Source organism: Gopherus flavomarginatus, chromosome 10 (assembly GCF_025201925.1).
Source record: "Gopherus flavomarginatus isolate rGopFla2 chromosome 10, rGopFla2.mat.asm, whole genome shotgun sequence".
NCBI classification, from domain to species: Eukaryota; Metazoa; Chordata; order Testudines; family Testudinidae; genus Gopherus; species Gopherus flavomarginatus.
In genome coordinates this window covers 72,259,055-72,280,884 of record NC_066626.1, presented here as the reverse complement: position 1 = coordinate 72,280,884, position 21,830 = coordinate 72,259,055, and the positions used below count along the sequence as shown (strand labels likewise).

General features: G+C 45.3%; 1 protein-coding gene across 5 annotated transcripts in view; it reads right to left on the bottom strand.

Moving 5' to 3' along the window:
• SEMA5B (semaphorin 5B) overlaps positions 1 to 21,830 on the bottom strand; it is a 367,047-nt gene that overhangs the window by 153,531 nt on the left and 191,686 nt on the right. For all 5 annotated transcript variants that reach the window (XM_050917005.1, XM_050917004.1, XM_050917001.1 and 2 more), the window contains exon 3: positions 12,705 to 12,910. In XM_050917005.1, coding sequence (XP_050772962.1) covers positions 12,705 to 12,858 — 154 coding nt within the window. In that variant the 5' untranslated portion in view covers positions 12,859 to 12,910. The remainder of the gene's footprint in view (positions 1 to 12,704; positions 12,911 to 21,830) is intronic.

The following is a 21,830-nucleotide window of genomic DNA, read 5'->3' as shown; positions in this document are numbered from 1 at the left end:
GAGATTTCAAAGTGAAAGTTAATGTCTTCTATGTAAATGCCAATCCATGGAGCAGTGATCCTTTCTACCTACCCACCTGGGATCATACTGTTATGTTCTGCATGACATAACACATTCAAAATCAGCCCACTAGAGCTTTTAAAATCCGCACATTTCATTTCTATGCTAAGTAGGTGCTTCACTTTAGGAACCCATGTTTGAAAATTTCAGTCTTCATGTCCCTGTGCCTCAGTTCCTGCACCTCTACACAGGGACAGTCTCTACGGGAAAGGATAAATGGACACAAATCAGATATTAGGAATGGCAATATACAAAAACCTGTAGGAGAACACTTCAACCTCCCTGGACACACAAAAGCAGATCTTAAGGTGGCCATCCTGCAGCAAAAAACTTCACCACCAGACTTCAAAGAGAAACTGCTGAGCTTCAGTTCATCTGCAAATTTGACACCATCAGCTCAGGATTAAACAAACACTGTGAATGGCTTGCCAACTACAAAACCAGTTTCTCCTTCCTTGGTTTTCATACCTCAGCTGCTAGAACAGGGCCTCATCCTCCCTGATTGAACTGACCTTGTTATCTCTAGCCTGCTTCTTGCTTGCATATATATATATATATATATACCTGCCCCTGGAAATTTCCACTACATGCATCTGACTAAGTGGGTATTCACTCATGAAAGCTCATGCTCCAAAACGTCTGTTAGTCTATAAGGTGCCATGGGACTCTCTGCTGCTTTTACACAGGGAGTAATAATACTTCCCTGAGTCACAGGGGTATGCACTGTTTGCAGAGCACTTTCAGGTCTTGGCATGCTTTGAAGGGGCTACAGAAGTGCAAGGTATTATAACAAACGAATGGCTGGGTATCTGCTGGTTAACCCCAAGCCCCTTCTCATTCCAGCAACAATCAGGAGGGATAGATGAAGGCTAAATGAGACCTGGAGCCACCAAAACCTTGAGAAGCACCCTGGACACTCTTCACCTTAGCCTGGCCTGCCCTTTCCCAGACAGACTCTTTCTTCCAAGCTTCCACATTCCCCAGGATATTCTCATGTCTCCCACCCATGCCTGAGTTGCTCCTGACTGAGCCATCCCCACCCACTGTGATCAACTGTGCACTGAACTGTGGCCTGGTGCTCTGACTCAGTGCTGAGTCAGGCCTCTTATGGCAATGGATTTAAAGATCCTGCCTCAGGGTTTTTCAGTAGGAGTCATGGGTTTCCTGCACTGCTCAGGATCGGGCCCTTAATCTTAGCAAATAAGCATTCATATCAACATGGAATGCCTGTACCCTACTCTGCTATTCAATACAAAGGTGTGAGGTATGGAATAATTCAGCCAGACTAATCTTCAAGCACTTCCACCCATTGAGCAGTCCTCTGAGACCTTTAGAGGTATGCTAGCACCAGGGAGGTGTGATGCTTTTTCACCTCTGGCGACAGTCCTCGCTAATGCAGCTCTGACTTCTTTTCCTGTAGCTCTTTAGCTGCACAAATGCTTCTGAGCCAAGCAGCAGAAGCTGTAAGAATAACACCTTTCCAGGCAGGTGAACCAGGGCATTCATGTTGTCTAATGCAGGAGGTCAAACACTATCTAAGGTGGAAGAAGGGAAGGTCAGTACATAACCATAGAACCTTTTAAGGATCCTACTTTTATGCCATAATTTCTATTTGTTTTTCTTCTCTTCTACCAACTCTTTCCCTCTCCCCGCAAACCAACCCACAATTATAATTCACTGGCAAGAAGAGGATTTCCTCATCTGCTGTTCTAAATGAAATCTCCTCATTTCAGAGAGGCCCAGTCCTCAGCTCTTCCTTTCGATAGCAAGTTCTGACAAATCACAGGTAAAAAAATAACAATCCTAATGAAAAAGCTGTCAGTGGCTCAGTTCTTGCCACAGACAGTTTAAACATCAAGCAAACCTATGAAATAACAGGCACTGTCCTGCTTTCTATTTACTACTGCAGGTGGCACAACTTATAAAGAAACCTTTCCTGATTATTAAATTAAAGGCTGAAAGGCATGCGTCTTCGTAGCTTCATAAACTTTTATAGACATGTCGCTGGAGATTATTAAGCTCAGCATGGTTCCCAGCTAAGACTATCTAACTGCGAGTGATGGGAATTAATGACAAACGGCACATTATTCTCCCCAACCTTCTTTTCTATTAGAGTGAATGGATAAAATGGAATGGAAATCCAAGCGGCGAGAGAGGATATAGGTCTTTTTCATTCGACATGTTAAATCCTATCACTCAGACCACAGGCATCCCTAAGGGCAGCTCAGTGCTTTTATTTTAAAATGAGCCTGACTTCTGTGAGTGTAAGTGTTTGGCTGGGCCTGTCCCACCTTAGCAGAAGTTTACACATATGGACCCAATGAACTCTAGAGTGTGCTTGCATTTGACCTTTCTCCAAGAGCTGATTTTTCAGAGCCGACTTTTTCCATTTGGCTGGAAGCCCTTAGTGCTGAGGTATGTTTACCTTTGCAAATTTATCGGTTTAAAAACACTATGAAAAATTAAAACCCAACGTTCTGGCTTAGCATGTGGGCAGCAGGGGCAGGAAATCTAGGAAACAAATGACTTAAGGGGCATTCTGCTCATCAAGGCCTCCTTTGTGCTTCATGTTTCTATTTCCAGGGCGTTAAAGAGCCACATTTTCGCTTTCTCCACATTAGTACTCCGAAGTGTAATTGTTTCAAATACAGCCCAGGGTCAGCAATGTGATCCAGAGCCTCTGCAATTGTGCTGGCCTATCTGCGGCCCAATCTGGTTCACAAACATGGCTGCAAAGACCCAGGGCCTTCATAAAAAACACCAGTCCTTCACGCATGCACAAAGCTGGGGAGAAAAAAACAAGAAATTTGTTGCTCAGGCACAATGACATTTGGGAGGGTAGCCACTGATCTACTATCACTTCATTGTGCATTAATCATCTGAACGTAAACAGGATGTGGTGAAAGGGCTGGATCTAAAGGCTGCTGAAGCTAGCAGGATTTTTTCCATTAAGTTTGAATCAAGCTCTAAATGTGGAAATTGTCTAGTAAGACTCATTATGATCACATTTAATCCCATGTCTCCTCCAAAACCCCCTTTCTCCATCCCATTCACACCTTGCATGTTTATGAGTAAGGAAGCAGGAGAACAGAGGGCTTGAGACATCTCTGCATAAAGGATTCCACCTACAGTTTAATTTCACTTGTGCCCACATAGAGCCTCCACCTGCACTGCAGTGCAACAGTCTCGTGCAACCTGCTCACACCATGTAAGGGTCAAGATGTTAAATACCTGCATCTGAAAAATGCAAAACCCTCTCTAGGCGCTAAGTAATATTCCTATTAGAGGTATGCCACTGTAATCCACCATCACTGTCAGTTTGAACCCTGGACCCATTTATTCCCTGTTAGAAATGAGAGGGTAGCACAGAAACGCATAAAAGATATAACAAAAACATACTGAAATAGGCAAGATTGGAAATTAATGGGAAGGAGTCCCCCAGGATCCCACTCCAGAAACAAACCCAAAGCAGAAACTCTGTTAATTAGCCTTCAGACTACAGATTTATATTATATAAAGTTCCTATAAAATAAAGCTGATTCAACAGCAAAGGCGAGCGTAATGGAGCAAAACATACTATACTCCTGGGCGCCTGCCAAACCCAGTGGCATAAATAAATACGTGCTCTGCCAACACTCAAACCCACTTTTGTACAGGGCTAACCTGACCACACATGGAGTGCTTTCCTAAGTGCCTCAAGACGCCCTCCTAAAAAGACTTGAACTGGCTTCACTGGCTGCATGTCACAAAACAAAGAATGGGTATTTTTCCTGGTGTCTGAGTTGTGTTTATGTGAATTTAGCCCCCATGGAAGGTGCACCCATTGACATTTGTTTATCCATAGAACAGGTACAGTTAAGGCAGTGACCATGAAAGTATCTCACACGCACCCTTGTAACGTGTCTCAGCTCTGACAGTGAACCTTTAGTTCACTCTTCACGTCTAGTCAGCCACTGGCCTCTCTGCTGGGAAAGGTCAGTTCAGAATGGTCTTGGATTGCAATGGATTCCACGGCTGATCAACAGATTTCCTTGTAACAAAGGTTCAGGTCTCAGACAGCTTAGTCTGAATCCAGTGACAGTGCCTCCTCCCAAGCAACACACCCACCTTCGAGGCCTCTAATTTGCTTAGCTGGGTGTGCAACCTCATGTAATTCAGCCCACTTCAAGCCATGCTCCTTTGGAACTAGCGTCAACAGTGGCAGTGGCTTTTGTGATCTGGACTTTTTTCCTGCTACAAACTGAAGTGAGACCATGATCCTCGTTTTATATAAACTGCTGAACAGACAGCATCAAATGGTGATAACTTCCCATCAGCACCAGCAGAGACTGGATCAGCACCAACAAACTAGAAGGGAAAAGGCTTTAGATGTTACCACCAGTCCCCTGAGGTCAGTGTGCACTGGTCATTGCAGAGAGATTCTCAACAGCATCCACATATAATCCTAGCACAATCACTGAGACACCACTTTATAATTCCATCAGCTAAATCTTCTTTACAGCTTTCTTCTATCAGCATCGACATTTTCACAGCTGAATAAAAAGCTACAATTGTCTTACAATCCTCTTAATATGGGATTCATTGTCAGTTTAATAACCTCCTCCTTTGAAATTCTGAATCTCTCCGTAGGTCACATTGTGGGGTTAGTGCAATAGTCTTTGGAGAACTGAGTTCTAATCCTGTACAAATGAGCTGCGCAGCCTCCTCTTAGTCCCTATTGTTCACTGCGCAAAACCAAACCAGGACGTGGGGAACTGGAAAAGTCCATAGATGCGTTGGCAGGGCTGCCTAGACAAATATGCCAACATTCAGACTTTAACTTTATTCCTGAAACAAGAGATCTTGGTGTTACCCTGGGTTCTCTCTCTCCAGGGGTGAAAGTAACTTAAAGGACTTACCATACTCTGGAGTCCTTAGGAGGGGGCGGGGACTCAACCAGAAGAGGTGTGGTCTCTACTGGAAGAGGTGGGGCATTTAAATTCCCAAGCACATTAAATCAGGATTTAAAGGGCCCGAGGATGGGGCTGTGGTAGCAGCAGCTGGAGCCCCGGGCCCTTTAAATCATCCCCGGAGCTCCCAGCTGCATTGGCAGCTGGGAGCCTCTGGGGTGATTTAAAGGGCCCGGGGCTCCAGCTACTGCTACCGCAGCGGAGCCCCAGGCACTTTAAATCAGCATCGGAGGGGCCCCAGGCGGAGCTTTAAAGGGCCCGGGGCTCTGCTGCAGTAGGGGCAGTGGGAGCCCCGAGCCCTTTAAATCGCTACCCAATCCGCGCTGCCGGAGCCCCGGGGTAGCAGCAGCAGCTGGGGGCTCAGGCAGTGATTTAAAGGGCCTGGGGCTCCGGCTGCCACTACCACCCCAGGCCCTTTAAATCATCCCCGGAGCCCCGCTGCTGGAGCCCTGGGATAACAGCGGCGGTGCTCTGGTGGCAAGTTAAAGGGCCTGGGGCAGTAGCTGCAGCAGGCGCCCCAGGCCCTTTAAATTGCTGCCAGGGGAAGCCAATTCACCCCGGCACGGTGCACTGGCTCTTGCCAGTATGCCGTACTGGGGTGTAGCGGCTTACTTTCACCTGCGTCTCTCTCTCAAGCACACACACACACCCCCTTGCTGTACTGTCTTCATTGTGCATTAATCACATCCTTGACTCAGTGACTGCAGTTCCTACTTCCCCATCTTCCTGAATTCCTGCTCTCCAACCAAAGTTCCAGGGATTCAGAATGCTGCAGCCAGGCTGCACTCTTGGTCTAGGAAATGGAGCTGCATTATCCCAGGTCCTCTGTTATGATTGCTGGCGTCCTTTCCACAACTCTCCATCTCCAAATTCAATTCAAAATTGCCTCTCAGATTGTCGTATCTTCCTGGATTCCCCCAGCCTGCTTCTCTGATCTCATATCTACCCTCCTGTAACTTTAGCGCCCTACTGGCCAAGATGGGGTCTGTTCTGCAGGCAGTTCTGGCCAAGAGAAGGAGCGCTTAGGAACGCAGCAGTGAAAGTCCCTTCTGCCCCAGGGGCACCTGTTCCAAACACCCTCCCCCACAGGAGTGAACACACACCCACACATCAGAATAGTACAGTGAATATAGTAAAGGGAAATATTTATTCACAAAGGGATGAATGGAGAAAAACAACAGGGGGAAAGACAGGGAGAGCAGTAAAACAGAGTTGCATTCAACACAAGGCCCCACAGGCCCAGTGGTAGCACAGTCTGAAAGGGCAGACACTGAGCAGTGTGTCTGCACTCAGACTTTGGGAGTCCAGGGCAAAGTTCCAGTCCAGTGGTGAGTCTTGGGTGCTTCTGGTCATCTTCGGTGCCAGAGAACTTTCCCCAACAAACCCATCCGGGGCCCTCTTCTGCCACTCTCTGCAAAGCCACACAGAGCGACCACTTAACTATCTAACAGCCTCCCTCCTTATCCCCACTGCAAGCTCCAGTATTCACAGCCCCATGCAGCTCTGGGCAGCCGTGATACTGGGTCCAGCTCTGGCCTCTCCTTCTCAGGCGATTCCTCCCTGGCACAGTGCTCCTCCTGGCTCCGTCCTGGAGTGTCCCGGATCCGGGCAATCAGCACTCCCCTCTCAGGGCAAAGATTTAAAGGGGCCATGCTCTCTCAACCCCATTTAAAGGGGCCATGCTCTCTCAACCCAAAAGAGGATAGAGTCCTCTCCCACCCACTCACTCACTCAGTTTCCTTTCCATCTCATTTCCTGCCCACTGACCTGACTCTTCCAATCCTGGCTAGCTCCACCAGGAGTGGAACAATGCGCAATCTCACAATGGTGTGAGAGCCACAGGGAATCTTGCCTCCCCGCGCCCCCTTCCCTTAAAAGGCAGTGACAAAGGAAGTACAGGAGCTACCGGTGCTCCCACAGCCCATGCTGTCCAACAGCAGGCAGGAAGGGGGAGCCTGGATGGAAAAAAGGAATGAAATTCCTGTTCTCTCCCAGCACTAGAGGGAGAAAAACCCCCTCCTCATCCCTCAGCAACCAAGAGAAGGAAGGAAACAGAGCAGTCAGCTCTCCTCCTTCCCAGCAGTAACAGAACAGAGGAGCTGAAGACCCACTTCACCACTGACTGGAGTCTCCGAGACACAGTGTCATTGCCCAATCCAAGATGGCTTTGTGGCACTCACGCTTGCAGCAGTCCACAGTAGCTCCCTAAACTGAACTTCCCATGGTCCTCCCATCCGAAGTTACAAGGGAGAAATGAGACCTCGTGACTTGAGCAGAGACCAAGGAATCCTGGAATTCCAATAATGGCTCTGACACGGATCCCTTTGTGGCCTTGAGCAAGTTGCTTAAACTTTTCAGTGCCTCAGTTCCCCTGACTGCAAACTGGGGCTAATGACTCCTCCCTAACTCAAGCGTGCTGCAAGGCCTAATGACTTGTAAAGCACTTACAGGATGTGATGTACGGCAAGACTATGTGTTAGTACAACATAACATGGATCATCTCAAAGCTTAGGTTCCTAAATAATGATCACTTTCTCAAACCGGGAGTTGGCTTGCCAAATTGCTGTAAGGTGGACAGAGAGGAACATATTCCAAAACCTCTACACTGTACAAGGACAATTACTAGTATTGATTTGCTTTTTTTATTACTACTGAGCAGGCAGCAAAGTGTTGTGGTCTGTTTGGAAGACTCCCCAGTGATTCAAAGCCCAAGTAAAGAAATGCCAGATAATCCCTATGGGCTAGATCATGACTATACAGTCTGCTCTCATTCTGTCCCTGGAGCACCCTGAGAAGGAGATTGTGAGGCAGAGTCTCACAACTATCCTCCTGGATCCCTTGCTGCTCCAAGGAAGAAGTAAACTCTACCAGATCTATACCAGAACAGTGCACGCTGCCTGATGCACTATAGGGTGGAGCCAGGGCTCTGCCATCCCCTACCCTTTCGGGCCTTCCCAAACACTTGCACAAACTGGTGCTCATGTAAGCTAATTTAGAGCCTGCTTGTTTCTTTAAGCACATTCCAGGGCATTTAAACATTGTGATCCATTGTTTACTGAGATAAACACTGAGGCTGTCACATAATCACATTCATTGAGAAAGATAAGACTACTTGCTCATGCATCACTCATTGCGTCTTATGACAATCTGATCCGTATAATCCCTCTTTTCAGACAGGAAGGCAAGTTGCATCTTGGCTCTCAGAGCCACTGGCATCTGATGGAAAAAACTCCACTCTTTTGTCATCACTCAACCTTTCCAGCCAGCTTCTCCCACATCTGGGGGTGGATTTTACATTACCTCTACGCTATGCTCGCGTCTATGCCAGCAATTTTGTGCCAACAGATGTGTTGTACCAAATTCAGAACAACTATCTCCCCTGATCAGATCCTGCAAAGTCAGTAGAGACTCAAATCCTGTTAATGCATAAGCTTTAGTCAAATACAACTTACTAGGCTCCACACAGGTATAACTGGATGAAAGTCTATGGCCTCTTTTATACAGGTAGTCAGGCTAGAGCATTTAATAGTCTATCCCAGCATTTGAATATATACATCTATGAATGAACATCAGCCTGAAAAATCTTTTATGATTGGGTTTAAAATCTGCAGATTGCCAAGGCCTTGATGATCTCCTTTTTATTAGCACTGGACAATTCTCAGAAGGTTTTAAGTAGAGAGGCTCAAGCTGCAAAATTCAGACCTAGATTCCAAACACAGGGACCATTTGGTTCTAGGGCACATTAATGGAGAGAGAGAGCGGGCCATTTGTGAAATTTAGTTCATGATCATCCTCCAGTATCAACTTTCACTTCCTGTTTGAAAAAACCTTCAGAAAAGTTTGACCGTGTATTCAAAGCATTTCCACATGTATCCAGTCTGCATGCCAAATGGCAAATCTCCTGGGAACTGGCTTCCTTTGAAACACTTCCAGTATTTCCCAGCCTCACCTCTGTTTGGTGCATTAGTGTGACCCACTGGTAAATGTGAGTTATAGGCCCCTCTTGGCACTGAGGATACATGCTTGTTACTATCTATTAGTGCAAAGTATCGGCTTATGATTTCAGTTCTGGAAGTCCCCAGTTCTGTCTCCTGTGTGTCAGTCAAGATGGTGGCCATCACATCAGCACATCTGCTGCATATACACATGGAAATCCAAAAGGGGAAAGCTAATCAAGCTCTCTCTAATCTCAGAAAAGTTATCCCAACCAGAAGGCTTAACCATGGTTGAAGAGATTGTTTGTCAGTTGTATCTATTGTTGCAACCCTCTGAGCAGACAAAAAAAAACGTGTTAGGGTTTCCAAGTAAGGGCTTGATCTTGTAAAGTGATGAGCACTCTGGCTCTGCTTCAGCAAAACACTTAAGCATGTGCTTGGCTTCAAACACATGAGTCATCCCATTGGCTTCAAGATAAGCATGTGCTTAAGTGTTTTGGTGGATCAGGGCCACAGTGCTCATCACCACCTTCCAGGATCAATCCCCTGATAGTTAAAGGATAGTATCAAACAAACAATTCTCATACAGGGATACATTTAATTCAGACACGATGAGATCTTTGAATGGAAGGTGTTAGAGAAGTACATCACGTTATCGTTATTTACAACAGAAGCTGTGTACAGAGGCTAACTAAATCAGTTTTGCAATACTATTGGCTCATAAACTGAATCTGTTAAGGAGCAACGTTACGCAAACCTTAAAATCCAGAATGAGCTCTCTGGAAAGCATGTGCTTGTTTGTATTGAACCACCACAGAAAAGTTGTTTTTTCCCCGCTTCTCTTTCTTTTGCTGGGGTTGCTGCCTGGGATTTGTAAAATAGCACTGCTTATTAACAGCACAATATTGTGTCCGGCATCCAACTATCCTGAATGATATATTCAAGACTCAAAGCAACGTTGCATGCAGTTGTTATCAGAAATTAAGCTAGTGGCACCTAAAAAACACCCGGCTGCTCTTCAAAACTCTACAGGGACTCATTCTATCTATGCTACCTTTTTGACCTACTCCCAGGCAATTCCCTCTGCTCCACAACACTCCCTCACATTCTTCTCCTCTGCATCCCACCTCCCATGCCTCTTCGAAGTTGGGGAGGGGGGGTCGCTCTTTCACTTGTGTTATCCCATCTCTTTAGAACTCCCTTCTTCTCCCCTCTGTGAGAAGCTCTAAATCACCCCACTTCCTTTAAATCTTACCGTAAAATCTTCCTTTTCTCTGCAGCTTGTGAGTGACTCTCTCTGTTTAAAATATTTTATGAATGAAGGGCACTTTTCCCAGACCCTTTTTATCCCAGAGGCCTTTCGGCACAGCACACTGAATCCTTTTTATCAGTTCTCATCGTGTTTATTTGCAAGGCTCATAGGACACCATTGATGAATCAGCACCAAAGAAAAATATTATTGTATTAAAAAAATACAGTGTACTGTATAAGTTGAAAGCTATTGTGTGAGATTTTCAGATGGCTGCCTGACAGCAAAATTACTTTCCTAACCGTTGTTCAATTATTTATGACTTTATTGCTAGTAATTTCAAAACAAATTCTAAACCAACCCTGAGGAAGAAAATATCAGACTCATTTGCTATAGTTCCATTTTCAAGATAAAAAAAATACTATGAGATTTTTTAATAGAAAAGAAATCCACAGCCAAATGCCTTTAAGGTCAAATATTCTGCACCACTGCAGTCTTAGGCACATGCTGCTGTTGCTCATCTGTCAATGTTACATTAGCAGCTAAAGTTTCAACTCCCTTAATGGAGATACCAGGGTGGCATAGTACCTTTGGTTTCCCCTGGATATTTAGCCAGCAATACCTCCCAGACTTCGTCCCAAAACCCTCCACCTTTTTTACCAAAATATTTGGTTAGGAATGGCAAAAATCAAGCACACTCAGCATGAATGTAAATCTTAAGCAAAATTTCCGATGGGCTTTTCATACCTGGGTGGTGGAGTTCATGGATGATAGTCTGTTTTTTTCCATCAATACACACTAAAAGGAATATTGTATTAGGGACCAATTCAGCTGTAGTGGGGGTGTTTGACAGAATATCGTGCAAATCCAAGAGAAATAAATCATACCCCATTATCTTTTAGCCAGACAAAGTTAAAACAGCCTTTTGTTTCAGTACAACAAGCACACACTTAATAGCTCCCCATAGACCTCAATGTTTGCAAGTTGGCTGGTTTTCAAAATTATGTTGTTTAAAATAAAAATGAAAACAATGTATTTACATGCAGCAAGCTACATTAATGCTACCCAAGTCATATTCATCTGGTAACAGGTTACAATTACACATCAGCCCAAAGTAAAACCCCAAATTAGAACACTCCCAACTCAATTAAAAAACACCAGGCAACAGAAAATGCACCTGAACATAATTCAGGAGAGATCAAGTACCTGCCAATAGGCCAAATTTTGCATGCACGGAATGGAAACTTTCACCAACAGTTATGATAGGATAGTCATAGATAACGCCCTATGCGGTTAGGGATTTAACAGTCTTAATTACCTAGCTCAGTCCACATCTTCCCTAGGCATCAGCATGATGGCTCAGATCAGCTGAGGCAGTTTTGCTGACAGTCCCCCCATTCCATAGGAACAAGGTTAGAGCGAGTGCCCTATTATGTACTATAAGCTTAAAGATTTGCTAATTTACTTTAATCCACTTAAACCTTTAAAGCATGGATAATGGAAAACAGACAAGAAAACTGTTTCCAAATGTAAAGACAATAGCTTCCTTCCCTCCAACGAAGCATAAAGCCTTAGACAAGAGCCCTAAAAGGTCATCAAGGAACCTTTCAACATCTCCTTTCTCCCTAGACACCCCATCTCAAAGGTCACAGAAGACTCATTCAGATGCCCTCAGCAAAGAACCTAACCACCAATGTACTGCAATCCTCCAAAGGGGAACCAAAATCAATACTTCAACATTTAGGAGGAAGCCAGAGCTCACAAGGAGGCTCAAGGCACTATGGTAATAACACATGGAACTTCTCACGCTGGACTGTATAGGTGCTCAGATCTGAGGGTGATGAGGGCCTGGAACTAGATGGAAGAGTAGATAGAAGAGCTGACAGAATCCCAGGGGTACCACAACTACACATAACGGCATGGACCATTTATCTGGGATAAGGACACAGTTCTTCAGGCGAATTCTTATGCTGCAAAGCACCAGTAAGAGGCCTATGATGTTTTTATGTATGGCACTGTAGGTCTCTAGGGTTAGAAAGGCGGCTGCTCTTTTACCCCTAAGATCTTATCAAGGCCGGAGTCTGAAAAATCACTGGCAAATGACTACAAACATATGCAGAAAAAACCAACAATGGACACAACTATTGACAGTTTTATTATTGTATACAATAATCTTGCTCTAAATGTCCAAAATAATAAATGTGCCTTTCATTAAAAGATCTAAAAATGCTTTACAAGTATGAAATAAGCCTCATATTAGCCCTGTGAGGTTTCTAGGCATCACTGAACCCACTTATGGATGAGGAAACTGAGGCAAAATTCAGTGAGTCGCCCAAGATCACAGAGTCAGTGGTAGAATGGTGCTGAGAAACCTTGAGGTCTTATCTCTCAGCTCTCTGCTCTGACCTCGTTGCTTTCCAGGACGTAGCACTATAGGAAGGACTCCAGAGCGGACTATCCTATTGTACCTTGCAATCAAGCTAAGGCATCCAAGGGAAGAGAATCTCTTACCTTCAAAAGCAATGGTGGGGTGTTCCCTTCTGACGCACTGCTGTTGCTCAGTTTCAGGATATTCGGGTGCATTCTGTGATGCTGAGAGATGAAAAGTGAGAAGGAAAAGGCTTGCCACTGACAGAGAAATGTCCTTTAATCTTGATACAACCATGATTGGAGGTCTGCTGAAGATCTAGCTTCCAAGGTAGGCCCTGAGAGGATACCTGCAATGCAAAGAATTTTATTTTAGGAAACATACATCCCTATCTAAAGTCTGCAACAAATCTCTTGGGGTAGTTTTCCTCTTTCATTACAAACCCACGTGTGTTAACTAGATGTGATAATATTCAGTAAACAATACATTGAAAAATCAAGTGCCTTTATACAACTCTTAGCATGCAATACCAACGGACTTTGTAACCATACTGAAAAGTGCAAATACTCCAAGTACATGTAAATGGCTCAGTATTAAGTAATTCGAGTAATGCAAATACAAAAATAAACTGCTTAAAAAGGCAGTAGGAAAGAGGCACCAGGTAGCAACATTACAAATTAGAGCCATATGCTATGTTTTATTCTTGTTCCTATGGGTTCTGAATATTGCCATAAAGATGATCAGTAACTCTTCACACCCTCTTATATCTGCATCTGCAGCAACTACTATATATTATATCAAAAATTATGTTAAAAGAACATTAAGATTGCAAAATCAAGCACTCAGAAGTTAGGAAATGCCAAAATGAAGATTGCCCCAGCCCCTCAGCTGCCTGCACTAATTAATTCCCTTATCCCACCACACACCTTCCTATCTCTCATCTCCTCTGCATTCCAGAGTGGCTACTTCCTCCTTCTCTCCCTCATTGACTTGCGTCCAGCAGGGTGTTTTACTGAGAACACAGGAGACAGTCTCCCTGCTGCAGACTGGAGCATGCTCAGTGCAGACAGAATCTTTAGAGAATTTAGCTGCCAAATTAACAAATTTCTAGTGAGCATGTGCAAAAAGATTTTTTTTTCAAAGGCTTGTAACTTGGCCCAATGTGGGCACTTTTTCATGGGAAGAGCAGAAGGTATGTCCCTGAGACCAGGGTAACCACCTTCCCCTGCCACATTTCAGTGAAATGATTGCAATAATTTTTTAAAATACATGCACAACAATGTATTTTCCCCTAATTTTGTTCTCAGAAACAACCACCACCATTTTAGCTGACACTTTCTGAAAAAATTTAAGCCGAGGCAGACATCCACCATAGAAATTTTCAGCCCTAACAGTTACTTATATGGTAAGCAAGTTGGGGCAGGGGCGGTCTTTTTGTTCTGTGTTTGTACAGCACCTAGCACAACAGGATCTTGATCCATGATGGGGGCTCCTATGGAAGTACAAACAACAGATAAGAAGAACAATAAAGTTTGACAAAGTTATAAGCAATTGTAATGGTCCTCACTTGGGGGTCTAGTTGGGAAGTGTTGCCTAGTGGTTACGGCCACAACCCCTGACTGCCATGAGGGTTGTGAGGAGGAGAGCCCGGGCCCTTCCACTCCACCAGGCTCCAACCCAGGGCCCTTTGGGCTACCAGTAGTCTAGTAACCAAGAAAGTTGCCAACTTTCTAATTGCACAAAACCAAACACCTCTGCCCCGAGGCACCACCCCTTCACTGAGGCCCTATCCCCACTCGCTCCATCCCCCTCCTTGTCACTCACTCTCCCCCACCCTCACTCACTTTCACCGGGCTGGGGCAGGGAGTTGGGGTGCGAGGGAGTGTGAGGGCTCTGGCCAGCGGTACGGGTTCTGGGGTGGGGCTGGGGATGAGGGGTTTGAGGTGCAGGAGAGGGCTGGGGCAGGAGGTGTTGGGGATGTCTGTGGGCTCTGGGGGGGGAGGAGTTTGGCTGTAGGAGGGGACTCCATCTTAGGGCAGGGGGTTGGGGTTCGGGGTCCTGGCGGCACTTACTGCAGCTGCCAAGAAGCAGCAGCCAGGTCCCTGCAGCCCCTAGGTGCATGGGCAGCCAGTGAGGCTCCACACTGTCCTTGCGTCTGCCGGCACCGCCCCTGTAGCTCCCACTGCTCACAGTTCCCAGCCAATGGGAGCTGCTTAGCCGGCATTTAGGGCACAGGCAGTGCGCGGAGCCTCCCTGACTGCCCATGAGCCTTGGGGCCGCGGGGACCCGGTGGCTACTTCCAGGAGACACACGGAGCTAGGGCAGGCAGTGAGCCCGCCTTAGCCCCAGGCTCCCACTGCACCACTGACCAGACTTTTAACAGCCCAGTCAGCAGTGCTGACTGGAACCACCAGGGTCACATTTCGACCAGGCATTCTGGTCGAAAACCAGACATCTGGCAACCCTACAACCAAGGCTGCTTAAGGCTGTCTTACCTGGGCCTATCTCACAGGACTGGAAGGGACCCTGAAAAGTCATCGAGTCCAGCCCCCTGCCTTCACTAGCAGGGCCAAGTACTGATTTTTGCCCCAGATCCCTAGGTGGCCCCCTCGAGGATTGAACTCACAACCAATGCTCAAACCACTGAGCTATCCCTCCTGGTACCCCCCTCCCACCAAGGACAGCTCAGTCCAAGGCCTTCTCCTGGTGGGGAAATCCAAACCAAAAAGTAGTAAAAGGGAGTTACCAGTGTCCATGGTCACAGGATACTTCCCTCTCTGGTTGTATCTGGGGTGAGTTTTCCCTTCTCTAAAGGAGGCCCCTTTTGGGCAGCCGTATCAGAGCCTTTAAGCTTCCTTCTGCTCTACTGGAGCTATGGTCAACAGGTCTGCTCACCTCCAACTCTGACCCCCAAATAAACTAATTGTTCCCTGCCTTTTAATTCCTCCAGCAGATGGAGCATTTGCTGCAGTTGTGGTGGGGAGGTGCTGCCTGAACCCAAAATAATCCCTTAACCCTTTGTTGCCCAGTATGGGGTTTGTACACCCCAACACAGCAATTGAAAATGGGATCCTAGAACAGGAAGCGTCAGGTAACTTTAACTAAAGGGGACACTAGCAGTTCCATGTACCGTAAGAGGCTATGTCCAATTTAAATCCTTACTTGGGCTAACTCAACCCCGTGAAGCCAGTGGGAATTTTGCCTGAATAATACGTGATGAAAGACCTCAGAATTTGGCCCTTGGTTTTCACTCCTATTGCATTCAGCGAGTTGTATCTGAAAAAAAGACTCGGGATTTGGCTTGGTGGCAGTTTTGTCTGACACAGTGAAGTCAATGGAAAGCCTCAAATTGGCTGCAATGGGTTTCGATCAAAGCCCTCAATGCTGCAAAGTTACTACAGGAATGTATTCAGGGTTTGGCTCGAGGATTTTTCAAATCTTTTGCCTCCTTTTGAGTGGTTATGAGCACCATCAGTCCCAAATTATGTCACTGATTGTTCTGACAGACATAGCAATTTCCTGTAAGATCCTTGAAAGACATTAGTGTATTAAGTTTATGTATTATTGAGGGCTGGGATTGTAGGCAACCTCTCAGAGGGGAGATGTGACATACAGTGCAATCCCATGCAGCATCTTTGTGGCCCTTGTTTTAAATGAATGGTTTATGTATGACTGTGTTCCATTCCACGGGGGACGGCTACTTCAGCTCCTCCAGGAACTAAAACCAGTGGATGGTGATTAAGGCAAATCAGTCAGGTTGTAACCCCCTGCCAGAGAGGTACCACCTCCTGTGGAGGCTCACATGTACTAGTTCAAACTACATTTTCCAGAGACCAACAGACAAAGAAAGGCCTTTTGGATAAATAGCCTGAGTTTAAAGCAAACTGCAAAGGGATCTCACAAAAGTGGGTGAGTAGGCAACAAAATGGCAAATGAAATTTAATACTGATAAATGCAAAGTAATAATCAAACTTAATCCCAAATATACATACAAAATGATGGGGTCTAAATTAGCTGATATCACTTAAGAAAGATCTCGGGGTCATAGTGGATAGTTCTCTGAAAACATCCACTCAATGTGCAGCAGTAGTCAAAAAAGCTAACAGAATATTAGGAACCATTAGAAAATGAGATAGCTAATAAAACAGAAAATATCATAATGCCACTATATAAATCATTGTTACACCCACACCTTGAATACTGCGTGCAGTTCTGGTCACCCCATCTCAAAAAAAGATAAATTAGAAATGGAAAAATTACAGAGAAGGGCAAAAAAAATGATTATGGGTATGGAACTGCTTCCATGAGGAGAGGTTAAAAAGACTGGGCTATTTAGTTTAAAAAACTGGCAACTAAGGGGGGATAGGATAGAGGTCTATAAAATCATGAATGGTGCAGAGAAAGTGAATAAGGAAGTGTTATTTACCCTTTCACATAACAAAAGAACCAGGGATCACCCAATCAAATTAACAGGCAGCAGGTTTAAAACAAACAAAGAAGTATTTCTTCCCACAATGCATGGTCAACTTGTTGCCAGGGGATGATGGGAAGGCCAAAAGTTTTACTGGATTCAAAAAGAATTAGATAAGTTCATAGAGGTTAGGTCCATCAATGGTTATTAGCCAAGATGGTCAGGGATGCAACCCCATGCTCTGGGTGTCCCTAAACCTTTGACTGCTAGATGCTGGCTCTGGACTTCAGGGGATGGATCACTCAAGAATTGCACTGTTCTGTTCATTCCCTCTGGAGCATCTGGCATTGGCCACTGTCCTTCCAGATACTGGGCTAGATGGATCATTGATTTGACCCAGTATGGCTATTCCTATGTTCTTCTGTTGATTCAGGGCCTTCTTTCTGATCCAGCAAATGGGTGCGGAGCTCTAATACTTCTGGAAGGATTGGAAGGACTTGTCCTATTAGGGCCCATATGACTGACAGGTGACCTTTGGTAAGCTTTTTAGCATGTGTATAGGTTCTTTTATTGTTTTCAATAGGTTTTCGCTATAATGCTTTCCCTTTAAGAACAAATGCACTTGCTTAGAAAGAGTTGTGCAGTCACTGACACCTATGGGTAACTACTCTGTTCTTAGCCTCTGGAGAGGAAGCGAAGTGCAGACTCTAGCTTGTTTAGGTAGTCTGGCTAGCTGGGAATATCACAGTGTAAGGGAACTCTGCAGCCTGGAAAATCTCTTTTCAAGAGGGAGCGAGGAGCAGGTCTCCACGCAAGAGAGGTGATGGCTGGGAGCCAGAAACCTTTAAGTGGATGTCCTCGATGGAGCACAGCAGAGGGAATATAGGTGCAGTTGCCCTGAACTGTGACAAGTGTTATCGTGCATTTAGCTATTCTCAGGCCCTAGATTAGCACAGATTTCAGAGAGGGCTTTTATAAAATCCTACTGTGATTCTCTCCAGGAAGCGCTAGTCTCAGCTCACAAATACTGCAGATGGACATATTTTTTCTTTTAAAAACACAAGCAAGTTAAAACAACAAGTGGCACTGGCAAATATGAGAGATGGAAAATAATTCAAAGTTAAGGTTAGCACAGTCTTTAGCACATGCCATTAAAGACAAGGCAATTGGAGGGATCACACACAAACACACACACACACACACACACACACAAAGGGTATTAGGTTACATGCAAGCTATGCTATGAGGGGAGGCATCAAGAGAGGATACTGTGGGGGCGGAGTGAGGGTAGCGGCTTCAGCAGTGTTACTGAGCATGCTCAGTCCGTGTGAGCATGCTCAGTACAAGCCAAGCCAAGCAGGAAATCGGGGGGCGGGGCACCCCCTCCCCCATGTCCCCTCTTGTAACACAAACTTTATCATTACAGAAGTGAGCAAGGGACTGAATACAGCAAATATTCTCCACATCTAGGAAGATGTGCTTTGAATCACTCTCACCACACTGGGTTCCAGAGAAGGTAGCATGCAGCCTTCCTTCACTGCAAGGTGCTTGTTATGGTGGAGAGTGTCAAAGACAGGAAAGACCTGAGAAGGGGTGGGCAAACTATGGCCCAGGGGCCGCATCCAGCCCTTCAGACATTTTAATTCAGCCCTCAAGCTCACGCTGGGGAGAGAGGTCAGGGGCTTGCCCCACTCCGCATGGCTCCCAGAAACAGTGGCATGTCTCCCCCTCTGGCTCCTATGCATAGGGGCAGCCAGGGGGCTCCACATACTGCCCTCACCCCAAGCACTGCCCCCGCAGCTCCCATTGGCCGGGAACCATGGCCAATGGGAGCTACAGAGGTGGTGCCTGTGGACACGGCACGAACAGAGCCTCCTGGCTACGCCTCCACGGTGGAGGCGGAGGAGGAACATGCCGCTGCTTCTGGGAGCTGCTTGAGGTAAGCACCACTTGGAGCCTGCACCCCTGAAACCCTCCCATGCCCCAACCCTCTGCCTCAGCCCTGATCCCCCTCCCACCCTCCAAACCCCTCGGTCCCAGCCCGGAGTACCCTCCCGCACCCTGAACGCCACATTTCTGGCCCCACCCCAGAGCCTGCACCCCCAGCCGGAGCCCTCACACCTCCCACGCTCCTTCCGCACCCTAACCCCCAATTTTGTGAGCATTCATGGCCCGCCATACAATTTCCATACCCAGATGTGGCCCTTGGACCAAAAAGTTTGCCCACCCCTGATCTGGGAGGACCTCACCCAAAAAAGGTGACCTTGATTGACACTGTTGAGTTGCAATAATAACCAGAGATAAAGTGCTCACCCTTGACACAAAGACATATATGCTAGGCCTCCTGCACGTTCCTCAGATATACTCCTAAATTCACTGTGAAGTCTAAAATCAAGGGATGGAGAAGCCTAAGTTGCATTCTCGCTAGGATCATGGAACCATAAAAGTTGCAGAGAGAAAAGACTCACAACGTCATGCAGTCCATTCTCCTGCCAAAACAGGGTTCCCTACTATACAGTTACTAGCATTTTGTCCAGGCTAGTTGTAAAATGTGTCAAGTGATTGGATTTCTGCCACTTTCCCTGGGAGACTATGCCACAGCCCAGTAGATATCCCTGTTCCCTAGAAAGTTTTCCCTGATAGTGTAAATTTCCACTCTCTCTTTAAAGGTTTACCAGTGTAGTTAAATCTAAAGTTGTATTCAAGATCATTAGTTTCAAAATGACACCAAGTAGAACCAAGGTGAAAAAGAAACCATAAAAAAAATCGAAAACTTAAATATCTGTAAATATCTTCCCCATACTCTGAAAAACTGAACAAAAATCAATGCCATGAACCCCTTGAATCAAGACCCACTGTAGTCAAAAATAACCTCAAACCCCTTTTTATGGTTGGGTGGATACGTTTATGGTTTTATTGAAACAGGACACTGGAAGCTGGGAGCAACAGCAGACGGAGGTGCACTGGCACCAAAATATTCAAAATGAGCATTGGACCAATACACAAAATAAATATAAATGTTATACAACATGACAGCTGAGCAATACAGTCATGACAGCCTAGCACAGCGAACTATGCACTGTAAAAAAAAAACCAAAAAACCCAATACCAACAAAAATGCAGTTCTTGCTATATTTATGTGTCATTGCCTGCCCTGACCACAGACCCCAGCCAGCTGGAATTCACTCTTTCAGACTGTTTCAAAAGGCTGCTTCTCACTATCAAGAAAAAAACAGTGCTTTTCTCTCTGCCACCAGCAGTTGGTACATTTACCTATTAGTGCTGTTTATGTTGTGAACAGTGGATCTGTCTTACAAAAGAAAACGATACAGTGCAATTATATAACACAATGTGTCAAATCTTTCAATCATATTTACAGAATTAGACTCCCTTCTAGCATACTGAACTTTTTATTTTTTAATGGCAGATACATTTGACTACATAAACCATTGTTCAGATGCATGTCTGGGAAGAGGATTTCTCTCCTTTTTTGTTTTAATCAATGCATTGTATTTTTCTTTTCTTTTTTAAGCCATTGACTTATTTCTACTTTTACTTCCAGTTATACTCTGAAGTTCTTGATTCTGCTGGAACTTGTTACTTGTAGCTTCATCAATCTCTATAAGCTATTTATATGGCCCTAATTAGCATACCATCCTGAGAACCTAAGAGCCTCCAAGATATTTATCCTCACAACCCAGGGAAGTATTACCATCTCCTTTATACAGAATGGCTAAGTGACTTGCCCAGGATCACACAGGAAGTCTGTAGCAGAGCAGAAACTTGAATCTGGGTCTCCAGCTTGCACTCTAACCACTGGGCCATTGTTACTCTTTGTGAGTGTATAACTCACTGGGAGTTTATCTCATTTGAAGCACTCACCAGCTTTTGACAACAGTGTTTCTCATACAGGAGTAAAACACCACAAATCAGGAAATACAACAAGACACATTACTCTAATCTCTCTGTTATCTTGACATATGAGAATATTTCAGACATCTCCACATAAATAAAAAATTACTTAACCTATTAATTCACATTGCAGGCACATGGCATGGAAGCCTGAAAGGGAGTTGGGAAGAAAATGGTCTAAGGTATGAGCATCTGTAGGACTAGATAGCTCAAGGGACTGGTAATGGGCTTAGATCACCATCTGATTCCAGCTCATCTTGGTAGTGACCAAGGACGTGATCCAAAGACCACTGAAGTCAATTGAAAGACTCCCACTGACCTCAATGGGCCTTGGATTAGATACTACAAGATGATACTCTCTAATGGCAGCTTGGAGGCTTAGTCTGAAATGAGTCAGTGGGTCTCAGTCCACTTCTGCATGGGCCAGGTGTCCAAATCAGAGGAGCCACCAACTGGCATTAGTTGGCCCCCTTGTTGGCAGAGAAGCTAATGACTGAATGGTCATGGAAACTGAACTGCTGTCACCCTTAGAGGAGGTCCCTCCAGAACACAATTCTATTACATAAAGTTCCCATAAAATGTTTCTGATTCAACAGTACAGGCATGTGCAGCAGAGCACGACCTACTATATTGCTGGGCACCTGCCAAACCCAGTAGACACAAATAAATACCTGATTTGCAGACACTTAAACCTACTTTTGTACAGAGCTAGCCTAACCACACATGGACTGATTTCCTACATACTTCAAGATGCCCTCAAAAGAAAAAAAGATTTTTGAACTTGCTTTATTGGCTACATTTTGTAATATAAAAACGTGAGCTATTTTGTTAGGGGGGTTGGTATGAATTCAGCATTTGTGAAAGGTGCCCTGGAGTCTGAAGTCTTCTGTTGATCCAAGGAACTAGTTTGGCAGTCAAAACTTGCACACATTTCCCTGTCCATATG